We start from the raw sequence: 20934 nt of genomic DNA, 5'->3' as shown, positions 1-20934 counted from the left end.
TTTGTCCTAAAATCATACATTTTTGGGAGGATGTTCACCAGGTAATTATTAGAATTCTGGCCTATAATATACCCATGTCATGTGTATTATTGTATCTGGGAAATATGTCAGGCAATGTTATATTAAAAGAGGACAGATATTTACTAAAAATTGCATTAGCAGCCTGCAAGAAAGCAATCATAAGAAAATGGTACAAAGCAGATTCACCAATACAGCATGACTTGTGAGTGAGATATATGTAATGAAACCGCTGACCCATAAGATAAGGACTCAAGAAGAACAATGTCGAGAAAAGTGGGAGAAATGGACTGTTTATACAACGACAGGATAAGGACGATCATGTTGATAACAACGCGGGAGCAAACTGCAGAGACATGGCAATCCACTTTGTTCTTTTTCTTTTGGGGTTTGTTCTTCTTTATATTATTGTCTTCTTTAAAGAAACAATAAAAAGAAAGTAATAAAAAAGAAGTACTAATACAACAGTATAGAAATACTCTGTTGTAAGCATTCAAAAATTCAAAACTGCAAAAGTAGTAGAATCAAAAATGTACTTAAAGTCTCCAAAGTAAACGTAATCATTATGCAAAATGGCCCATTTCAGAATCATATATATTATAGCATTGAAGTACAATTATTGATGCATTAATGTGCACTTTAATGTTGCGCCTCTCTCATTTAAATTACTTTATATACTGCTGGGTGGCTTGTGAATTTTCCATGAGGATCAATAATGTCTTAATAGATGATGATATATATATATATATTTCAATCCTTTGCTCATTTGTATTATTGCGTTGAATCTGCAAAAGTAAATAAAGATATTAAACTAATGTAATGGGGTCAAAAAGGTACAATATTTGGAAAAAGATGTGGAAAAAGGATATTCTCAAGTAAAGTACAACTACCTGAAATTAGTATTATTAGTACTTGATCGATTGATTGATTGATTGATTGATTGATTGATTGATTGATAGAAACACTGTCAGCATTAAAACACAAGGTGGCAGTAGACAGTCTGGTGTGCGAAGCTCACTTTTACGCACTCTGTCGCCCCGCCCATGAAGTAGGCAGTAACCATCGTCATCCTTCTCGTTTGCTCAACACTTTTTCTCGCTCACACACACACTCTCCCAGGACGTGTATGTGTGTGTGTTGCGTGTGTGTGTGTTTGCAGTTTGTTCGTTTCTTTTCTGCAGCTCACGCGCCGCCGTTTCCATCTGATACAACTTTTCACTTCTACCGCGACGTTAAACCTGCTTTTTTGGGGAGTTTTTAGGCGTTGGAAAGCGCGAGGAGGAGTTTAAAAGAAAGCAAGAAGAAGAAGAAGACGCAGAAGAAGAAGAAAGAGAAGAAGAAGAAGAAAAGCAGCGAAACCTGGAGGAGGAACAGGGCGTTCATACTTCGAAGTAACCATGGAAGTTCCTGGTTTGCAGGTAAGAGCAAAGGTGGACGCGGGGGTAGATGTGACGGTTTTCTCGGCGTCTTTTCAGCCGTTTCGGGCAAACCGAACCAGTTTGTCCACCGTGGAGGCGCCGCGGAGCAGCTACAGGCCACTTCCGACGTGTTTTCAAGCCTTTACCTGCGGTTCATTATGCGGTGTTTAACCTCCGGGACTCGCCGAGTTCAGGCTCAGCGCCAAGAAAAGGCTCTAACGTTCGTCTAGAAGCTCATTTTGTTCCTGAAAAGTGACTTTTGATTCTAGTTTTTGTGGTTCTGTGCTGATACATGACTGCATTATTTCCTTATAGTGACTTATAATGTGACTTTAGTACTTCAAAATGACTTCATGGTGACATTTTCATGCTTATGTGTCTCTATAATGTTCATATAGTGACTTATAAACTAACTTAAGTACCACACACTGTGTTTATAGTGATCTTACGGTCTTTAGGTGTTTGTATGGTGTTTAAATGTCTTAAAATAACTATAATAATGACTGATAATAGCACTTAACTGCTCCAAACTGAGGTAATGGTGACATAATGGTCTTTATATGTCTCTATTATATTAATATAGTCACTTAAAAATACTCCATCCTGCCTTTATGGTGATCTCATGGTGTTTCATATATAGTAACTTGTGATATGACCCTGATGCTCCAAACTGAGTTTATAGTAATTGTACGGTGTTTAAATGTCTTAAAATGACTGGAATAATGACTGATAATGTCGCTTAGCTGCTTCAAACGGTCTTTGTGGTCTCTGTGATGTTCATGGAGTGACTTCTGAATTAACTTTGGGGCTTCACACTGGATTCATCCTGATCTGATGGTGTTCAGATGATCCTTCAGTCGTCATACAGGGACTTAAAATGTGACTGTGGCTCTCTGATGTTTAACTATGATAATGACTGATGACAGCACTTAGCTGCTCCACACTGAGCTCATGGTGACATTATGGTGTTTATATCTCTCAGTGCTGACTGTACTGTGACTTTATGCTATTTACTGATGGCCCTGTAGTATTCATATAGTAATTTATAATGGAGGTCCGGCTCTCAGAGTTGTGTTTATGGTGATCTTGTGCTCTTTCGGTCACCGGGATGCTCCAGTAGTATTCATATAGTGACTTCTGTTGTGATGTTTGTACTCTGTACTGAGTTTCTGGTACTTTATAGTGTTTCTGTCTCAGCTGTCTTCTAGTTACCTGTTGTTCATCCATGGATCCTCACGCTCACATTATAGTGACCCTTCAGCACTTTAGAGTCCATGTTTTCTTTCTAAAAGAGACTTTTCAGTCAGTGTAATATCTATGTAATGTTCCTGCAGTGACTCATCGAGCTGATTTTCACCGTATTGATCGCTCAGTGTCTTAATCTCCTCTGTATGGCTTTATAATAGCGCTGCATTCAGGAGGAACAAGGTGTGTCTGTGTTTCTGTGCTACGCCTTTCGTGACACATGTTGTGTCTGTGCTGCCAAAAGTGATTTTACGTCGTCTGATTTCTGTCAGCGGACCTCCAGTGGCGCCGCTGTCGGATATTTTCTTTCATTTTCACGGTTCAGCGTTAGATCTGTGTGGTGAAGGCGAGTCAGCAGCTCGTAGACCGTTTCTGCCAGTCGACGAGGTGTGGAGCGTGACTTCTAATGGCGTTAAAGCCTCCGCTCGGCCTCCTGTTTGGCCGGCTCTCAGGTGTGTCTACCTGTGGGACTGGCTGCCTGCCTGTCAGCTCGCTCGCTCGCTCTGCCTGCTCTGTTCGTCCCAGGTGGGCGGGGCGGAAGTGGTGTCGACGGCTGGTTAAGTCAACACGCACCTGACACCTGGCAGCACCGAGGCGGACAGGAATACCTGCTGCACCGGCGCAGGCCACTGATAATGGGTGGTGGTGTCTCTTATGTAATGCTTATTAGACTCCATCAACTGCATGGCTGAAGATATATTGCAGCTTTGATAGTTTATTAGTTGATTGTCCCGTTTTACAGCGGAAATATCAGCTGTATCGAGTCTCATTAAGGTTTGGCATCCAGTTATAAACCAATAACATTCTGATATTTTAATCATTTGGCTGCTGGATTACATTTATGAGCAGTTTAACCGTCACCCTAATTTGTCATTTCCCTCAGCGTTTCAGAGCAGTTTAGCTTCTTTCAGCTCATTGTTTTGTTTCCAGCTTACAGTTTTGATCAGCGCAGTTTTCATATGCAGCAGGCAGCAGCTTTTACTGAAGAACCTCTGATAAATCCACTGCAGGGCTGCAAATTCTGCACATTTTCTTTAACCGCTGGTTAACAGTCGATAATCAGTTAAACATCAATAATTAAACAAACAAATCGCAAAACCTTTTCTTGGTTTAAACTTAAGTTAGTTGTAGATTTTCTGAACTGGACGGTGAAGTACACCTTCTTGTGGTTTAAGAGTGTACAAACCAAAGTTAATATACCCGAGCTGCAGAGAAATGTTAGATGAAACATCAGTTAATAGATTTTTAAATGGTTAAATGGCACCAAACAGAGAGCAAAAATGGAGCTAAAGTGCCTGAAATGTGACTAATAATTCACGTTTATGTCAACTGCTGGATGTTTGCTAACAACCTCTCAGATCACAGCGGAGCCCACAGGAGAGTGAACATTGGACTTAGATCCATTAGATGCTAAATAAATGCTAATGTTGCTACGCGTCTGCTGGATATTAAAAATGAATGTACGCCAACGTGTTCGCCGTGTCGCCTTCAAAGGCAGCTCTAAGATGGCCGTTTGTCATTGTTTTCTTTCTCTACCCGAACCGATCGGTCAGATGTCGCAGCCTCTCCTTCCACTTACTTCATGTCTGCGTGTTGTCTTATGGTTTTGGGTATTTTACTTTCACTTAACAGCTTGCTGAAAGACACAAACAGAGCGATCATGAGCCCTCCTGTGGGCTCTGAGCCGTTACGTCACAGTTAACTTGTACTTTGGAGCCCTGAAGCATCAGGACGCCTCTGTTTCTCTTCTCCTTATCAATGGACGACACTGTCCTGTTGTGAAATTCAGAAAATGTTTCTGACAAATATCGGTCGGCTGACACTTTTCTGTCTTCACATCCCAACAGAGGCATTACATCACGCAGAAAAACAAGCCTGCGGTAATTTCAAAACAGTGCCAGTATTACACAATTAGCCCAGCCGACTGGTATTTGCAATGCTCCTCCAGTCTGTTCGGAATAATGTGTTTGCTGTTAGCGTTTGTTGCCTTCGGCACTCGTCTTTGCATAAACTCTTTCCCACAGTGAATTTTATCGGAGGCAGCCCATCTAGCCTGAAATACAGACCACATCCGCTAGTGTCAGAGGAGTTTATGCACTTTAATCAACGTTAATCCTGCAGAAAAACAGCAGAATATTTGGATTTCAGGATGCTGCAGTTGTTGAGAATGTCTTCCACTGACTGCATTGATGATAAGATGCTATCCACGAGGATCTGTCGGCTTTAACCGTGGAGATGGCAGCGTGTCGCCGTGTTGGGATCTGAACAAAGGCCCTGCTTCCCCTCATGGGAAATCCTCTCTGTGATAACCAAATTAGAGATCTTTGCTTCAGGGAGTGTGTGCACGACTTTGTGTGTCCTCAAATAGCCACACTGGCCCCATGAATCGTGTACCAGTAAGGTTCTGCTGGTTTTTACTGTGCGGTGCCACCGTGAGGTCAAAGTTTGTGGTTGTGTGAAATGTCTTGGCGGCTGTTGGATGAACTGGCCTGTGTTTCGGTGCAGAAGTTCAGGATGAACTGTCCTGTCTTTGCCGATCCTTTGGCTTTCTTCTGTTAGCGCCACAGAAACAGGCCTTTGGATGCTCGCGACGGTGTGACTGAGCTTTGCTGCTGGCTCGTGTGACGCAGTCGAACTTTGGCATAGTGTCATTTACAGCTGATAGGAGGCAGTTTAATTACACTGTTATTCCCTCACTGTTCATTGTTATTGAGCGTGTGCCCGTCGTTTATGGTAAACCGCACCGTCAGAGTTACGGAAACACACTTTTAGTGATGCTTATCATCTTGTTGTTGGTTTTGGTTTTACTGTCTTGGGTGTCAGTGTCCTGTCATGGTTTGATGCTATTTCAGGTGACTTATTTCCTCTTAAATAGAAGATTGACCAACGACCTTTTGGGAACTCGCCATGTTCATCTCTGATTCTTTAGCCAGAAGTGCGGGGAGGTTCTGACCGAGTTTCTCTGGCTCCAGTCCCACTACAGGCCTTTTAAACTGGGTATCTTCCCAAAGCTGATAAGCTTAAATTGTTGATATGAATGAAAGATTAACTGGGAGAAACTGAGGTGATCCCAGAAAGAGAAGACGTCTCACTCTGTTGGAGTTGTTGGACCGACACAAACGCTCCTCGCTCTCATTGGCGGTTGCACCGTGGCGTTAGAGGACGGAGCTGCTTCCTCATAAATGATTGCATCCGCCGACGTTCAGCCTGAGAAAGTGGAGCTGATCGGTGGAAATGCTTCATTTTCCTACAGGAGAGACGTCTCTGAGCTGGAGTCTTTCTGAGCGAAACTCCGAACACTGCAGGCTTCAGAGTTGATGTCAGTGTGACCTCTGACCCCTCTTAATGAAGGAAAACAGAAAAGCGAGGACTTCCTGTTTCCCTGATAACTCTGACTCCTGCTGGGGGTCGGTTGTTCAGTTTCAGCTGAACTTTCCCGCCGTCCGGTGTCGAGGCTTCCTGTTGTAAATCGTCCTGGTGTGAACAGGTACAGCGAGTCCAGGTCGTTTCCAGCGTGGCAGACATCGCCGGGAAGCCGTCTGATCAAACACCAGGGAGTGTTTTCTCCTCCTCCTCCTCCTCCTCCTCCTCCTCCTCCTCCCTCTGCTCTGTGTAATTTGTAAGGCTGGACCTCTCACAGTCTGGCATCCCGTCATAATCACAGACTCCTGCAGCCTCAAACCTGACAGACTCTTCACTTCAGTGTGTTTTTGGGTGAGAAATGGCCGCCAGCCTCCAGCAGCTGCCTGCAGGTCTTGGCTGTGGATGGTGAGTCAGTTTTTCTGCCGTCTGAATCACACCAGAGTGTCTTTACTGTGCCGTGTTGTTGTCTTTGGTTTGTTTACATTCACATTTTCCTAAAGAGTCATTCGTAAACACAAGTCACATGATCGCAGAAACAAGTCACACCATAAGTGTATGAAGTCAGACGGGCGACAGTTTGAGATCAGGCAGAGCTGTGAGTCATGGAAGCCTCCAGTTTCACTCATGATCGGCAGCCGTCAGCGTCGTGATGAATATGGAATAATAAAATAACATGAAGTAACTGAAGACACGAGCGCAGTGATGCTTTAGTTTGGCTTAAAATTGCAGTTGATTCATCTTTTTAGTCAATTGACAGAAAGTTAATCAGCAAATGATTAATTTATTGACACTTTTCAAGCAAAACTGCCAAATGTTCCCCAGTGCCAGCGTCTTTATCGTGATAATTAGCTGTTTTTCTCTGTTTTACCTGATAGTAAATCAGTCATTTGGGGTTTTTGGACTGTTGATCGTTAGTTGTAGCTTTAGCTAAACAAACAAAACAGTCCAAACAGTCCAAAAAGCCAAAGATGTTCAGTTTAATGAGTCTAATATGACATGAAACAGAGAAAAGCTGGAAATCTCCATAATTGAGAGGCTGGAAACGGGATTTTCTGCCGTTTTACATGAAAGAATTACTTCAGCAAATCATCGATTGTCAGATTTTGTTACGTTTGCACAAAGCAAGGCTAGCTGTTTGTAGTCTTAATGCTAAGCTAAGCTAACTGGCTGCTGGCTGTAGCTACACTTTGTGCATGCAGTCATGAGTGCAGCAGAATAGAAGACATGGTTTTGGTATGGATGCTGAAGTTCAGGTAACCAGTGAGAGGCAGCCTGCTGCTCTGCCTCCAGTTTGAACGGACGTCCGTGAGTTTTGGAAAATGGATCGAGTCGTGATTTCACGCCGAGCTCAAACAAAACAGGAAATGTTCAAGAGCGGTGAGGTTTTCACATGACGCGGCTCCGCAAAGGTCATTTTTGAGAATGCTGTGTTTGTACTTCCTCCTCCCACAGCTGTGACCTTTGACCTGTAGCACACACTCACATAGAGCTTTTCTGTTGGGATGTTTGGACGCCACTTGTTAGCAAAAACACGGATCCCTCCGGCTGCCTCACTTACTCAGCCGCACACAGAGTTTCCACGGCCTGGTCCAAGTTTTCCCGGGCAGCTGAATGTTTGCGTGGAGGCCGACTTCACTGACCTCTAAAACTCAGCGCTGCCTCTTTTTATCGGTGCAGCTCTGACCTGAGTCTGCCTCCTATCAGCGGCGCGCTCCTTATCAACAGTTAACCTACAGCCGTAAACTAAGGTGTGTTTCTCGTTCCCACTGTGATATTTGAATCTCCATTTAAATGCAGGCTGATGTGATAGAAAGTGTGCAGGAGACGAGGGAGGGAAGGCCGTTGAAGCTTAAAATAACATTACATTTCATCTGTTTTATGTCATAACGAATAAAATAACTTTGGGTCTAGGATTTGAAGATCTGAGCTCTGGGAAATTGAATGAAGGTATTTTCTGGACTAAAGCATTAATTGATAAAGTAATCGACAGATGAATCGTTAGCTGCCGACCGGTTAGCCGCCCAGCACCTCATTGGTCGTTATTTAGTTATTTTCCAGTGCTCTTCCTTGATTCAAAGCTGGGGGGTTTACGCCAAAGGATTTATCCAAATGAGCAACATAATCAGTTAAACATTAACGTGAAACACCTTTTTCAACCTGGAAAGAAGGTTTGTTTGCATTTGTCTAATTCTCTTTGAATGTCCATAACCGATAAAGTGAAATTAAGATTCCCAGACTGCGTCCAAACCGTCGTTTCAGGATTATTTGACCTGCAGTGAAACATTAACTCTCAGCGGCTGTGAGTCGGTCGTTCTCCACTTTCTGTCTTTCAGTTCTCTTCAGGTGTAGAAGTGCAGAAAAAGCTGCTCCCATGATCTGCGCTGAGCGACCGAGTGTTGAATATTTAACTTCCTTCTCTGCTCTAAATATTGTTCCTTCACCACGCCGAGACAGAAAGGTCAAAGTTCAGCCTCTCGGCTCGAGATCATCCCTCTTACAAGCGCAGCCTCTTGTATTTTACGTCGGTTAGCGTCTGTACGTGTTGTGAGTAGCTGTGCGCAGGTTTTTGGATTCTCAGTACATTTCTGGTATTTATCGCTGTACGCCTGAATACCAAAGGTGACCTGTCACCCTGCAGGATGTCGGAAGCGAAAGCCATCAGCACACAGCCCGCCTCGCCCAGGCCTTCCAGGGAAGCAGCTTTGTTAGATATCACATTATTACCCCATGATTGATATCCAGTCGGTTTCTGCACGTCCTTATCAGCTCCAGGTGAATCATGGAGCGTGCGCTCATGTTTTCCCTGGATGACGCACACAAACACATAAACACACAAGAAATTAAGGAATATTTTTGATGCATTTTTGCTGGTTGTGCTTCTTCAGGGCACAGACCAGCTGTCGGTGTTACATAATAATGTGATTTGTACTTTTGTGAAGCAGTAAATAAATAAATAAATAAATGGCAATATTGCGCCATGTTTCAGAAACTGTCGTCAGAAACTTGTTCGTAAATGTTTAATAATGTTTTCACTTTTTAATTTCTCTTTGTTCAGACAATGTTGCATGTTTTTTAATCCGGATTCTTTATCGATGAAACGGTTCCTCTGTGTCGTTTACGTACCGTTGACTGATCAGACCTCCGATCAGGATGGCCGAGCTCTGCTGGGAGCTGCAGGTCGTGAGGTGAAACGACAGTATGGTTCAGGTAGAGACCGGTCAAAGTGACATCCACACTGAATGAGAAGAGGTCTGATGAGCCGCAGCAGGTGAGGTTTAAGGGAAGCTGCATTCGGGAACTTGTACTTGGCAGACACCACAGCTCTGTGAGCTAAATGCTAACATCAGCATGCTAACATGCTCAGACAATGCTGACACATTGAGGGTTTTGGACACGTCTCAGTCTGGACCAAAGTTTGGACAGACGATCAGAAAATGACGTCAGGGCAGAACGAGAGTTTAAGCAAAAGTCAAAGACCTGTTTGTCCACAGGTGCGTTTAAGGATGTACCTCATCCAGGTGAGGCTCCTTGCTCATCATTTGATGACTAAAGATCTGTGTTTTTAGTACAGCGTCCGTCCTCTCTGCTGGTTGGATGAGTCGATTCTTAATAAGGGACCTTTGCTGTGGCGTTACATTCAGGGTGGAGACGAGTTTGTGTTGGCTGTTGTTTTGTTGGTGGAGTTGTTTGACGGCAGCAGTGTTTCTGGTGTCTTTTATGAGTCGGCGTGGGCTGGGAGCTTCTGACAGTGAACTACAGCTGCTCAGTCCAAAAATACAGAGCGCGAACAATTCGAGCGACTCGGACGCCAAGCGTTCCCGCTTTGACGTTCGCTCTCTCGACCGCATTCCCTTTCATTTGATCGGCGACAGGAAGCAGAGCAGAGTATGGGCTCCGCGTGCGTCGAGGGTCGAACAGGGGACGCTGCGGTTAGATGGCGTTTACCTGGAGGCCGCCGGGACGCTCTGACACGTCATCGACTGTCATAGAAGTCTTTTCTGTGGAGCCCTTTTGATGGTCTGTGGTGTTCAGAGGTGTGTTCGCTCCCGTCACAGAGGCTTGTTTTTCATATGTCGTGTGTATTGACAGCAGCATTGTCTCCAGCAGCCTTTTATATGAGCGTACTGTGAGCTGCAGGGTGATTCCACTGTTATTGTTGGACTTCGTCTCCCTGCTCTCTGCATTCATCATCTGCTTCTTCTAATCTGTTTTCTCTTCGTCTCTCTGCGCCAGGCTAAAAGTATCATTAGACAGTAACCACTGTATTTGCTGACAGGGTGTGGCAGCATTGTGGGCACTGTGTGTGTGTGTGTGTGTGTGTGTGTGTGTGTGTGTGTGTGTTATGTTCCTTTTTTTAGTTCAGAGAGGAAACTCGACCAGCATCATAGGAACATCATATGCTTCTGTGGGTGTGTTTATTAAATGTTCTTCCAAACAATTCTCGGAGTTTTAAGGACAAAATGTGAGTGTATCTCACAGTCTTGAGTGTGTGTTGCTCTGACTTGCATAACAAGTGCTTGGTGAGGCCTTGGTGGCAGCACTGGAAGCACTGGAAGCACTGGAACTCTCCCCAGTCCTCACTGACAGAGCTGCTCTGCTGCAGTGATAAACCCGACGTGTGGACGTGGTGTGTTATGTTACACAGTTAGTGTGTTCAGTGCGAACACAGAGGCCTGAACATTTGAGGTACATCACTGATCTTCTTCTGAGCGTTTCTGCCAATTCTTAACGAGATTAACCATTAATTAAAAAAATGTCTCGTTACATCCAACCAACGGTTCAAAGATGTTCAGTTCACACGTACGAAAGATAAAGACAAGCAGCAAATCCAACGTCATGCCTTAAGAAGACACATAAGACGAACTTGTACGCCAGAGCTCGTCACTGCCGCTTTGCATTGTGGGATATTTCTGCCAGCGTAGTGTCCAGTGTTAGCATTCTGAAATATTCACCAGGAGTAGTGCGCGCCTCACGTACGATTTAGCTCGCGCTCCGGTTTCAGACGTCTCTCGTGCTGCTTTAGCATGCTCAACCGCACGTTAGCATGAAATTTCGCACAGTATTTACTGATCTGCTGAGCGTCCCTCTGGCGCCAGAATCAGCTGACAGAATGAGCATTGCTGCTTTAGAAATGGAAAATGGTGAAATGGACATGGATGAATCTTCACTGACGTTCACTCGTCTGAATTCAGCGACTTTTGAGTTTGAGGTTCGCAGCAGCAGCAAAGAGCAAAGAGTGAGGAAATGAATGTAAGTCAGTGGAAAGTCCTCAGAGATAAGTATGATGTGTGTGTGTGCGTGTGTGCGCGTGTGTGCGCGTGTGTGTGCGTGTGTGTGCGTGTGTGCGCGTGTGTGTGCGTGTGTGTGCGCGTGTGTGTGTGGTCTGGCAGCTGTGTGTGTTCAGTTCCTGTTATCTTTAACTGTCATGCATGCTTCCTTCTGTGTTTTTATGTTTTTGTGTGTGTGTGTGTGTGTGTGTGTGTGTGAGTGTGTGAGTGAGGCTCTGTGGTGACAACATGGCTGTCGTGTTGCAAAGCGTTGTGTGCGTGTGCGTGTGTTTGTGTGCGTGCGTGTGTGTGTGTGTGTGCGTGTGTGTGAGGAAATCAGTCAGAGTCTCTGGGAATGCGATGGAAACTTTCTGGACGTTTGTGAACTTTTGTCGTTTTCTGACTGTGCTGAATACAGTTTCATGTACATGTTTTGAAAACTTTGATTTTTCTCTGACTATAATCGTGTCCTTCCTTGTCTCCTCTTCCTCCTCTCAGAGTACTCAGATTGATCCGGAGGAGTTGTTCACCAAATTGGATCGCATTGGAAAAGGATCGTTTGGAGAGGTGTGTGCCGTCTTTCACGCTTCCTCTCGCACTCGACTCCTTTTTTTTTTTTCTGCTCCTCCTTCATTTCCTGCGTTCCTCCTCCTGCAGGTGTTTAAAGGGATCGATAATCGCACTCAGAGCGTCGTTGCCATTAAGACCATTGACCTGGAGGTGGCCGAGGATGAGATCGAGGACATCCAGCAGGAGATCACGGTCCTCAGTCAGTGCCACAGTCCCTACATCACCAAGTACTACGGGTCCTACCTGAAGGTGAGACGCGCCTCACGTTCATCCTGCTGATCGTTTCATTCAGACAGGAAGAGGATTCAGAGCTGAAAACGTCCAAGCAGAAAAGTCAAAGTTGATCTGACTTTGTGGCTTCGTGCAGCTTCATTTGATTACTCGATCAACTAGAAATGACTTCTCTGTTTCAGGGCAGCAAGCTATGGATCATCATGGAGTATCTGGGTGGAGGTTCGGCTCTGGACCTGGTGAGTGTTTGAGTCGTTTCTGGTGAGATTTGTTTATCTGAGTGAGTAAAGAAAAAGAGACATTCATCCCAAAAAAGATCATTTCAGAAATTGTACATAATATTCTGTCATTTGTGGTGGCTTTTCATTCACGATGCGTCCAAATAAATCCACAAAAACAGCAGAAAAATCTAAACTTTAGTAAAAATCTGGACAGCAGTGGGAGTCCGTGGAGCAGCTGCGAAGGAAGAACGATAAAAAAGTTAAAGGGATGAATAAAAAGTGAAGTTTGGTTTATAGAAGAAGCACAGCGGCGTCTGTTTACCTGATGAGTGTTCAGTCTCGTCCTGAATGAAACTGAACAGGGTGTGTTTGAGTTCCTGTGTTCCGCCTGAAGCGTGTCAGTGAGTGTTTTCTATCTGTATCATCACTTGACGTGTGTGTGTGTGTGTGTGTGTGTGTGTGTGTGTGTGTGTGTGTGTGTGTGTGTGTGCGTGCGTGCGTGTGTGTGTGTGTGCAGCTGCAGCCGGGTCCGTTCGATGAGTCACAGATTGCCACCATGCTGAAGGAGATCCTGAAGGGCCTCGACTACCTGCACTCTGAGAAGAAGATCCACAGAGACATCAAAGGTACGGACGCCGCTGCCGCCTGATCAGCTGCTTATTGATCGCGCAGCCTGGATCTTCTGCCTCGCTTAAAAGCAGCAGCCCAGTCATTGAATGTTGGGTTTTAATGAAAATGCATGAATTTGCAAGCGAGACATGAAAAGCAGGTGCAGCAGAGGTCAGTTTTTAGCAGCGAGTGTAGGTCTAGCTCCAAAAGCACTACATTTCCCATAATGCAACTCAGCGGCACATGTTATTAGAGCTTCCCTGACTTGCAATAAGAGCTGTTTTGTATCACTTGTTACTCTTAAATTGACTTTGAGTCCACATGGACAGCACTCGTTCAGCCTATGTGTCCATATTCACCCTCCAGATTCCCAAAAGTAAAGCTGCTCTTTGTAGAATTTTGCTCATTGGCGCCCCCTGGTGGTGGAGTAAAATCCTGTGTCAGACCACAGATGTGATCCTATGCAGATGCTCACTGTAAGACTTAAAAAGTGCTTTAATCATGAACCAAAATCCGTAATAATGAAGTTGTTCATTCTCTGTAGCTGCCAACATCCTGCTGTCGGAGCACGGTCAGGTGAAGCTGGCAGACTTCGGGGTAGCCGGTCAGCTGACGGACACGCAGATGAAGAGGGGAACCTTCGTGGGAACGCCGTTCTGGATGGCTCCTGAGGTCATCCAGCAGTCGGCCTACGACTCCAAGGTAAGACACCTGTCGGCATCACTGCACACGGTCGCATTCACTCTCGTAAAGGTGAACTGGGCTGGTGGTCCTGCAGTTAGCTCTCGCTAATATCACTGTTAGCTAAAACTCTCCCAAACACTATTGTCCAATCTTAGCTTAGCAACTGTAACAGGTTTTTCAGGTCAAGTCTTTTTTTTATTGCCTGTGTTTTTTTGCTTGCGAAGTTAGCATGCCTGGCTAACTAGCGGAATATTGTTGCAGCCTAGCGCTATTTAAGGCACGATTTAGCATAGCATTAGCCAAATACATTATTTTTTGGTGTTTAAAGGTCACGCTATAAAAGCACCATTCAGGACTGGCACAGGCTCTGTCTATGAGCTGTGTAACAACAGTCCTGGATGCTACCAGCTGCTAAACTGCTTTAGGCTAACGTCTCCGTCCTGCTCTGTTTCGGATTAAGTTTCACAGACTTTTTGAGTTTATCATTAACATAACTGATTATGTATTTCTACAGTAAATATTTGAACCATGTCATGTTAAAAAATTAACAGTCTGATATTACTTTTTTTTTCTTCAATACTGAACCATAAAAATAGGGCTAACTAGCTTCTCCGCTCCTTGTCGTCCACGTCATTGACTAAAAAGGAAAAGTCTACTTTTGTCCTCTTAAATTCAAATTCATTAAGGTTTAAAATCAAAGACCCGTCAATTCAAAAGTTACTGTCATTTTTTCGTACTAAATCCTTCGTTGAAATCCTCGTAGCTTTGTGCAGTGTCCCGCTAGCTTAACGCAGCTCGACACGCTTAGCAACAGTAACTGTAGCTGAAGATTGACTGATGTTAATAGTTCACATGTAGGTTTTTTATCTTCTATCATCGTTATTTACGTATTGGATGCTAAGTTTTAAGATATGCACCGTAAAGGGGAGCTAGCATGTTTATTGCCTACGCTTAGCTGTATTTTAGAGTTAGGGTTCATTTGCATTCGATCAAACTTAAATCCTTTTTAATCCTTATTCCAAATCTAATTAGGTTTCACTCTGAGCGTTCACACGTAATTAAAGTTACAAGTAAGAATTCAAAGATTAGTTTCTTGTCTGTAGTCACCTTTTCGTGGCAGAAACGCTGCAGTTTGAAGCAGCAGCCTGTGCAGCTAACACGTGAAAATGAGGCTTGAAATGCTGATCAAATATTTATCTGACTCGCTGAAACAACAGCTGCAGGCTTCGTTGGTCACGAGCTGCTCGCTCCAGACGCTGAACGTCCTCAATCTGAACTACGACGCTGAACGTCTTAACGTACTGAGACGACGATCATTAAACTTTTTCCTGTGAATGACGTCACGTGACCATTTCTCTGGAGGTGATTCACCGCTCTGTTGGCCGTTTTGAATACTCATGGCTGTCGTTGGAGAGATAACAGATCAGCAGATAAGAGCCAGAAGTTTAATTTTAGCTGTTACGCAATTAATTGGCGACGGCTCTAATTTGCCTCTGGTGGAAGAGGCAGCTCGCAGGCTCACACTGGTCTCACTCATTGGACTTCACAGGGATATTTTCCTTCAGGCGCGGCGCGTCTTCTGACCCTCACAGAACTTTTACACCATTTTAACCCTCGTGTGACGTCTGTGTGCGTCACCGGGCTCGTTCACCGTCTACGTCCTCAGATCTGTCCCTCAAACCCACGTGTGTTGTTTCCCACAGAGTTGCTAAACTGATTTGTCCTGTTGTGTGTTCAGTACTAACAAACTCTCCGTTTGTTGGGTTGAGTGTGGTGAAGCCGCGCTTCACACCTGTGGCATACCTTCATTCCTCTGTCGCCCTACGCCACGCGCCGTGTTTGTGCTTCGCTGTGGCAACCCGGGCCACGTGGATTTGTTGTTGTGGCGGGCTCCGAGGTGGTTTGCATCGTTTCCACGGTGTCCCTGGTCTCATTTGCATCGAATGGAATCACACACACACACACACACACACACACACACACCGTCCTGCCGCCTCACAAACTGCTGTTTTCAGCCTTTAGTACATAAACCAACCTTAACCTTGAACTAACCTTCAGTCTCATGAGGCGTTCGAGCTCCCCTCACAGTGAGCGTCCAGCTGTTGCCTTTGGTTCTAGAGTTGACGTGGATGAAAACCAGTGCGACAAACACAACACAAACACACGTGTGTTCATCGCTGCACCTGCTGCTACCGAACGCACACAGAAGTGAAAATGTGGTTTAAATAAAGTACACAGACGTCCTTTATGAAACTGCATCATGAGCTCACGTCTCCTGACCTGCTGTGTGTGTGTGTGTGTGTGTGTGTGTGTGTGTGTGTGTGTGTGTGTGTGTGTGTGTGTGTGTGTGTGTGTGTGTGTGTGTGCATGGTTTGCCATGTTTTGGAATAAGGCCATCTTGTTACAGTGTGTGCGCTCAGGGTGTCTCTTAATGTGGTTTGATTCATGTCAGCGCGTGTGTGTGTGTGTGTGTGTGTGTGTGTGTGTGTGTGTGTGTGTGTGTGTGTGTGTGTGCATGTGCATGCGTTTGTTGTACACTGGATCCTTTGTCCCCAACAAGGCTGCAACTAACCACCGTTCTCATTATTGATTAACCTGCTGATTAGTTTCCTGATTAGTCAATTAATTGCTTAATTGCCTGTAAAATGTCCAAAAAAATGGGGAAAAAGCTCATCACAATTTATTAAAGTGGCATCTTGTCTCTGTGTGTGTGTGTGTGTGTGTGTGTGTGTGTGTGTGTGTGTGTTCTGCTGCTGGCAGCCATATGTTCAGTGTGTAGCAGTAATGGAGCCGCAGAGTTAACAGTCAAACGGTGACCGAGCATCCTGTTGTAATGTGACCCTGAGCAGCTCTGCTACAACTGGACTATGTGTGTGTGTGTGTGTGTGTGTGTGTGTGTGTGTATGGATGTATGTGAGATAACGTCTGCTTCTTACCTGGGCTGCCACATGGTCATTGGAGCGAGCTGAAATAATGTGACATTCAACCTGTGTGCACGTGTAACTTCTGAGTGAGTGTCTGTGCGTTTACATTTGTGTGTGTGTGTGTGTGTGTGTGTGTGTGTGTGTGTGTGTGTGGCGTTGTTACCCACGGTGACATATGGTTGGTGGGTGTCACAAACAAAAAGTCAACCTCACAACTTTCATCCAAACCACTGGACTGTGTGTGTGAACAAACTTTAGCATGTAGCTGAAAGAAGCTAAACAGTCAGTTTACAGACAATTAATCAACAATATTGATGACTGGTGAAGTCACCTGTCAATCATTCTCTGGTTCCAGCCTCTCAGATGTGACAGTTTGCTGTTTTCTCTGTTTCATATCATTGCAAACTGCATGTCTTTGGGATGTTTGAGGCAGTGATGGAGGAATACGGACTTCCTGCGTTTGTCTCTGCAGGCTGATATTTGGTCGCTCGGCATCACGGCCATCGAGCTCGCCAAGGGCGAACCTCCCAACTCCGACATGCATCCGATGAAAGTGCTGTTCCACATCCCCAAGAGTCCCCCTCCGACGCTGAGCGGAGATTTCTCCAAGAGCTTCAAAGAGTTCACCGAGGCCTGCCTCAACAAGGACCCTGCGTTTGTAAGAGACACACACGCACACACACACACACACACACACACACACACACACACACACACACACACACAGCGTGAATCAGACAGATGAAGACGTTTCTCATCGTGCTCACATCGTTTTGAAGCTCAGATCGTAAAATGTCCACAAATCCCAACTTGTTAATCAAAATCAAGCTTCGTCTGTGAGTTAATGTTTGAGGTACGAAGAGATAAAACGATCCAATGATTCACACGAAAAGAAAAGATTAAAAGAAGGAAAACCTCCCATCAGCCATCTCACGACCCCTCAGATTTATCCGGCGACCCTTCGGAGGGGCCCGACCCCGAGGTTGGGAACCACTGAACTAATGACATAAATTCAGGAAAATCCAGATTTTGTTCACAATGGATTTGTTTTTTTCTTTTCTTTTCTCAGGTTTGAGTCTGATCTCTCATGTCTGTCATTCTTCCTTCACTGTGTGAATAGTTGTGTGTTGCCGCCCTCTGGTGGACACATGGCTCCTCTCTTCGTCTCCTTCAGGCGTCTCCGTTTTTTGGTCCTCCTGAATCATGTTTTTAATGTCCACATAAATGAACCAAACTGTCCGGAAGTAAGTGGACTTGTCTCTGTCTCTGTCTTCACGCAGCGTCCCACAGCCAAGGAGCTCCTCAAACACAAGTTCATCGTCAAACACTCGAAGAAGACGTCCTACCTCAGCGAGCTGATCGACAGGTACAGGAGGTGGAAGGAGGAGGGCCACAGCAACAGCAGCTCCGACGACTCGGACAGGTAATTACTCCTCTTCATCCAGGTGCTGATTTCTGAAGAAGGAGCCTGGATCTGCTCTGTGTCTGTGTGTGCGTAGTGAGTAACACGTGTGTGTGTGTGTGTGTGTGTGTGTGTGTGTGTGTGTGAAGTGAGTCCAGTAATAAAGAGAACAGCGAGTCTCCTGAGTGGAACTTCACCACCGTCCGGAAGAAGAAGACTGAGGGCAGGAAGGTGCTGAATGGAACGGTCAGTACCATGAAAGTACTGCTTGTGTACTATTTACTGTGTATATGTACTGCATGTACGTCAGAAGCATCTTTTCATGGGAGTTCAGTCTCAAAAGGTCGATATCCTGCTTCACATTTTGGCTCTTCAGCCTTTTAACTCACCGTGTTTTTTTTCTCCTTTTCAACGTCACCCTCTGGCTCCTCCTCCTCTTCCTCCTCCTCGTCTTCATCTGTGCAGGGGCAGGATCAGCTGAGTAAATCTGCCAGTCTGACCACAGTCATCTCCCCCGTCTTCACAGAGGTCAGTATGTACACACCTCAGTCATGAGGAGAAATAAAAACATTCACGAGTGAACATCTGTGAACACGAAGCACAAAGTGCTCTGTGTGAAAAGGCCTGATGTTTGTCTGTAAGTGAAGCTACAAACTGTCTGAACATACGAGGGGAAACACAAACGCTAATATGTAAATCAGGCCGAGAAGAAGGTAAACTCAAACCGTTCAGACTCCCAGAGGCCTGAACCCACAGTGAGGACGTGACCTCGGACAAAACGGACGAAAAGTTTCATCGTCGTCTTCTTTTGTAGCTGAAGCAGCAGCACAAGGAGCACTCTGAGCAGCGATTGGCCATCGAGGAGCTGGAGCGCAACATCCGATTGGCTGAAGAAGTCTGTCCAGGCATCACGGACAGGATGGTCACACGCATCATTGCCAGGTACCAGAAGTACGTCCGTCTCCTCTGTCTGTCCCCTGTGTTCCCTTTTCTTCCTCTTCACTTCGTCTTCCTTTTGTTTCCTTCGTTTACGACTTCATTCCTCGTCGTCTTGGTCTCATCGTCCTCCCTCTGATCGTTGGTTCGCCTTCTCTCTGATGTCCGTCCCTCAGATTTACGACCAACTAAAGGACGGACGGACGGATGGAAACAGGAAGTCTGTTCTATGAAGAGAGACTGTGTCTCCGGACGGTGACGCTGCTGGATGATTGGACACGGAGGAGATTTGCTGTGCGATGTCTCCTCGCTGTACACACACACACACACACACACACACACACACACACACACACACACACACACACACTACTAATGTAATATATACACTATATGTATAAAATACACACACACACACACACACACTGCTGCTTGTTGAAGGCCTTTTTTGTCCCTTAGTTGGATTCGACAGGTGGATTTTTCTCTTTCTTCAACTCGTCTGAAGGTTTTGAATAACACGCAGACCGTTCAGTCAGACCTGAGTCTCCCAGTCTCATGTCGAGACTTCCTAAATTACCATTATGTGCCTTAATTATTTATGCTATCAATCATTTTCTGAAAGTAGACGTCACTTTTTAATGGAGATGTTTTTGTTGAAACCACACAGAAAAAGACGCAGAGGAGGGTCGTCGTCCGTCAGCAGGAGTGCGTTTTGTGTCATGACTTGCCTTGACTTTGTAGATGTCTATACGTTTGTTCAGTAGCACTTGAGACAGATTATATGCCAATATTCCATATTTTTTGTTGCCTTCAGTAATGCTTTAAATTGCAGTTCCCTGATCCCAGGAGTCAGTTACTTCCCCCCAAAGTTCAAACACGTAAAAGGTTCAGTTTTTTAATTTAGTTCAGATTTTACAGCAGTGGAAATTTGTGCTACTAAATATTGTAACTGATGCATTTTTCTGGTAATTATTTTGAACATTCAAGGTGAAAAACTTACCTGAAAAGTAAACACACTTGAGGAATCAGTGAATCATTTTTCCTCAGTGAAAAGCCTGTTAAAAACAAACCAATTTTAAGGATCCACGCCCCTTTTCGGCTCATTTTTGTGAGCTAACAGACTCTAGGCTGAGTAGGCAGCTAGTAGCTAGTAAGCTAGCTAGCGAACTGCTGTTTTCTAGCTAAATTTAACAAGTAAATATGTCTAAAAATCCTCAATTTTATTTAACTGTTGCAAGTTAAGATAAAGTTATAACCTTGTTTAAAACAGGTCAGTGTGGGAACATAAGCGGTAGCATTGCACAACCGTTAGCATTTTAAATAAATGGTGTAAATAGAGGAATCCTGACTTTGGTGCGGAAGTAACTTGACTGTTAAGGTTTTACTGTGGGATTCATTTTGTGGGATCTGTGTAGTTCAGAAGTATCTGTTTAAAGTAAGATATCAGTAAAGGTACAACTACACAAAGGTCTTCCACTCGCTCCTGAACAGACTGTTCAAGCTCAACATGCATCAAGTTTGGGAAAACACTGTGGAGGACTGTCGACTCTTAATGTGAAGCTTGATGTGTGGGGACGTTGTTTTTAATAGCCAACATTGGAAAGTAGCACAGGTCCTTCTCAGGAGCATGACGGGAGCTGTAATGGAAGGTATTACTGATAGTTTGTACCAAAGACACTATAAAACTTGGTCATTGTATATTGTTGTCTTTTTATATATCATAAGGGATACGACAATGCTTGTTGAGGAGGGGAATGAAAGATGTAAGATTTTACATAAATGTACTCTTTTTTTGTAGCGGGACTTAGAGTTTTATGAATAAATATTTAAGTTTGATTGAGAATCATCTTGTATTTTAGCTGTTTCTTAGATTTCTGTTATCATAATGTGTCTTAAATAATTGGATATCATGTGATTGTTTGGGCGAAATGACCCAAAATGATGAATTAGAGAGAAAAGATTTGTTTGTAAGTCTTACTGCACTGTATTAACTTGACCACAGTTATCATCCTTGTATAATCCTTTATTGACAAATGCTGTTGCGTT

At 44.5% G+C, this 20934-nt stretch overlaps 1 protein-coding gene across 2 annotated transcripts; it reads left to right on the top strand.

Moving 5' to 3' along the window:
• Positions 1-1119: 1119 nt before the first annotated feature.
• Positions 1120-20382, top strand: LOC143317495 (serine/threonine-protein kinase 26-like). Of its 2 annotated transcripts, none has more exons than XM_076725649.1 (12): positions 1120-1436; positions 11810-11878; positions 11969-12130; positions 12295-12351; positions 12851-12959; positions 13487-13644; positions 17023-17208; positions 17831-17973; positions 18102-18198; positions 18418-18480; positions 18767-18894; positions 19065-20382. In XM_076725649.1, the coding sequence occupies exons 1-12, from the start codon at positions 1416-1418 to the stop codon at positions 19078-19080; spliced, it is 1209 nt and encodes a 402-aa protein (XP_076581764.1). In that variant the 5' UTR covers positions 1120-1415; the 3' UTR covers positions 19081-20382. The 2 variants fall into 2 exon arrangements, with proteins under 2 accessions (XP_076581764.1, XP_076581763.1); XM_076725648.1 differs by having other exon boundaries at positions 1291-1436; positions 18767-18903; positions 19065-19206.
• Positions 20383-20934: the final 552 nt, after the last annotated feature.

This window comes from Chaetodon auriga, chromosome 24, assembly GCF_051107435.1.
Source record: "Chaetodon auriga isolate fChaAug3 chromosome 24, fChaAug3.hap1, whole genome shotgun sequence".
NCBI classification, from domain to species: Eukaryota; Metazoa; Chordata; class Actinopteri; order Chaetodontiformes; family Chaetodontidae; genus Chaetodon; species Chaetodon auriga.
This window is presented reverse-complemented; position numbering and strand designations above follow the sequence as displayed.

What these genes read in the sequence shown, in the direction of transcription:
- LOC143317495 (XM_076725648.1), top strand. Translation starts at nt 1,416, where the DNA reads ATGGAAGTTCCTGGTTTGCAG. An exon ending in GAAAAGGATCGTTTGGAGAG is followed by an intron (nt 11,879 to 11,968) that starts GTGTGTGCCGTC and finishes CTCCTCCTGCAG; the next exon opens with GTGTTTAAAGGGATCGATAA. An exon ending in TCTCCCCCGTCTTCACAGAG is followed by an intron (nt 18,481 to 18,766) that starts GTCAGTATGTAC and finishes CTTCTTTTGTAG; the next exon opens with CTGAAGCAGCAGCACAAGGA.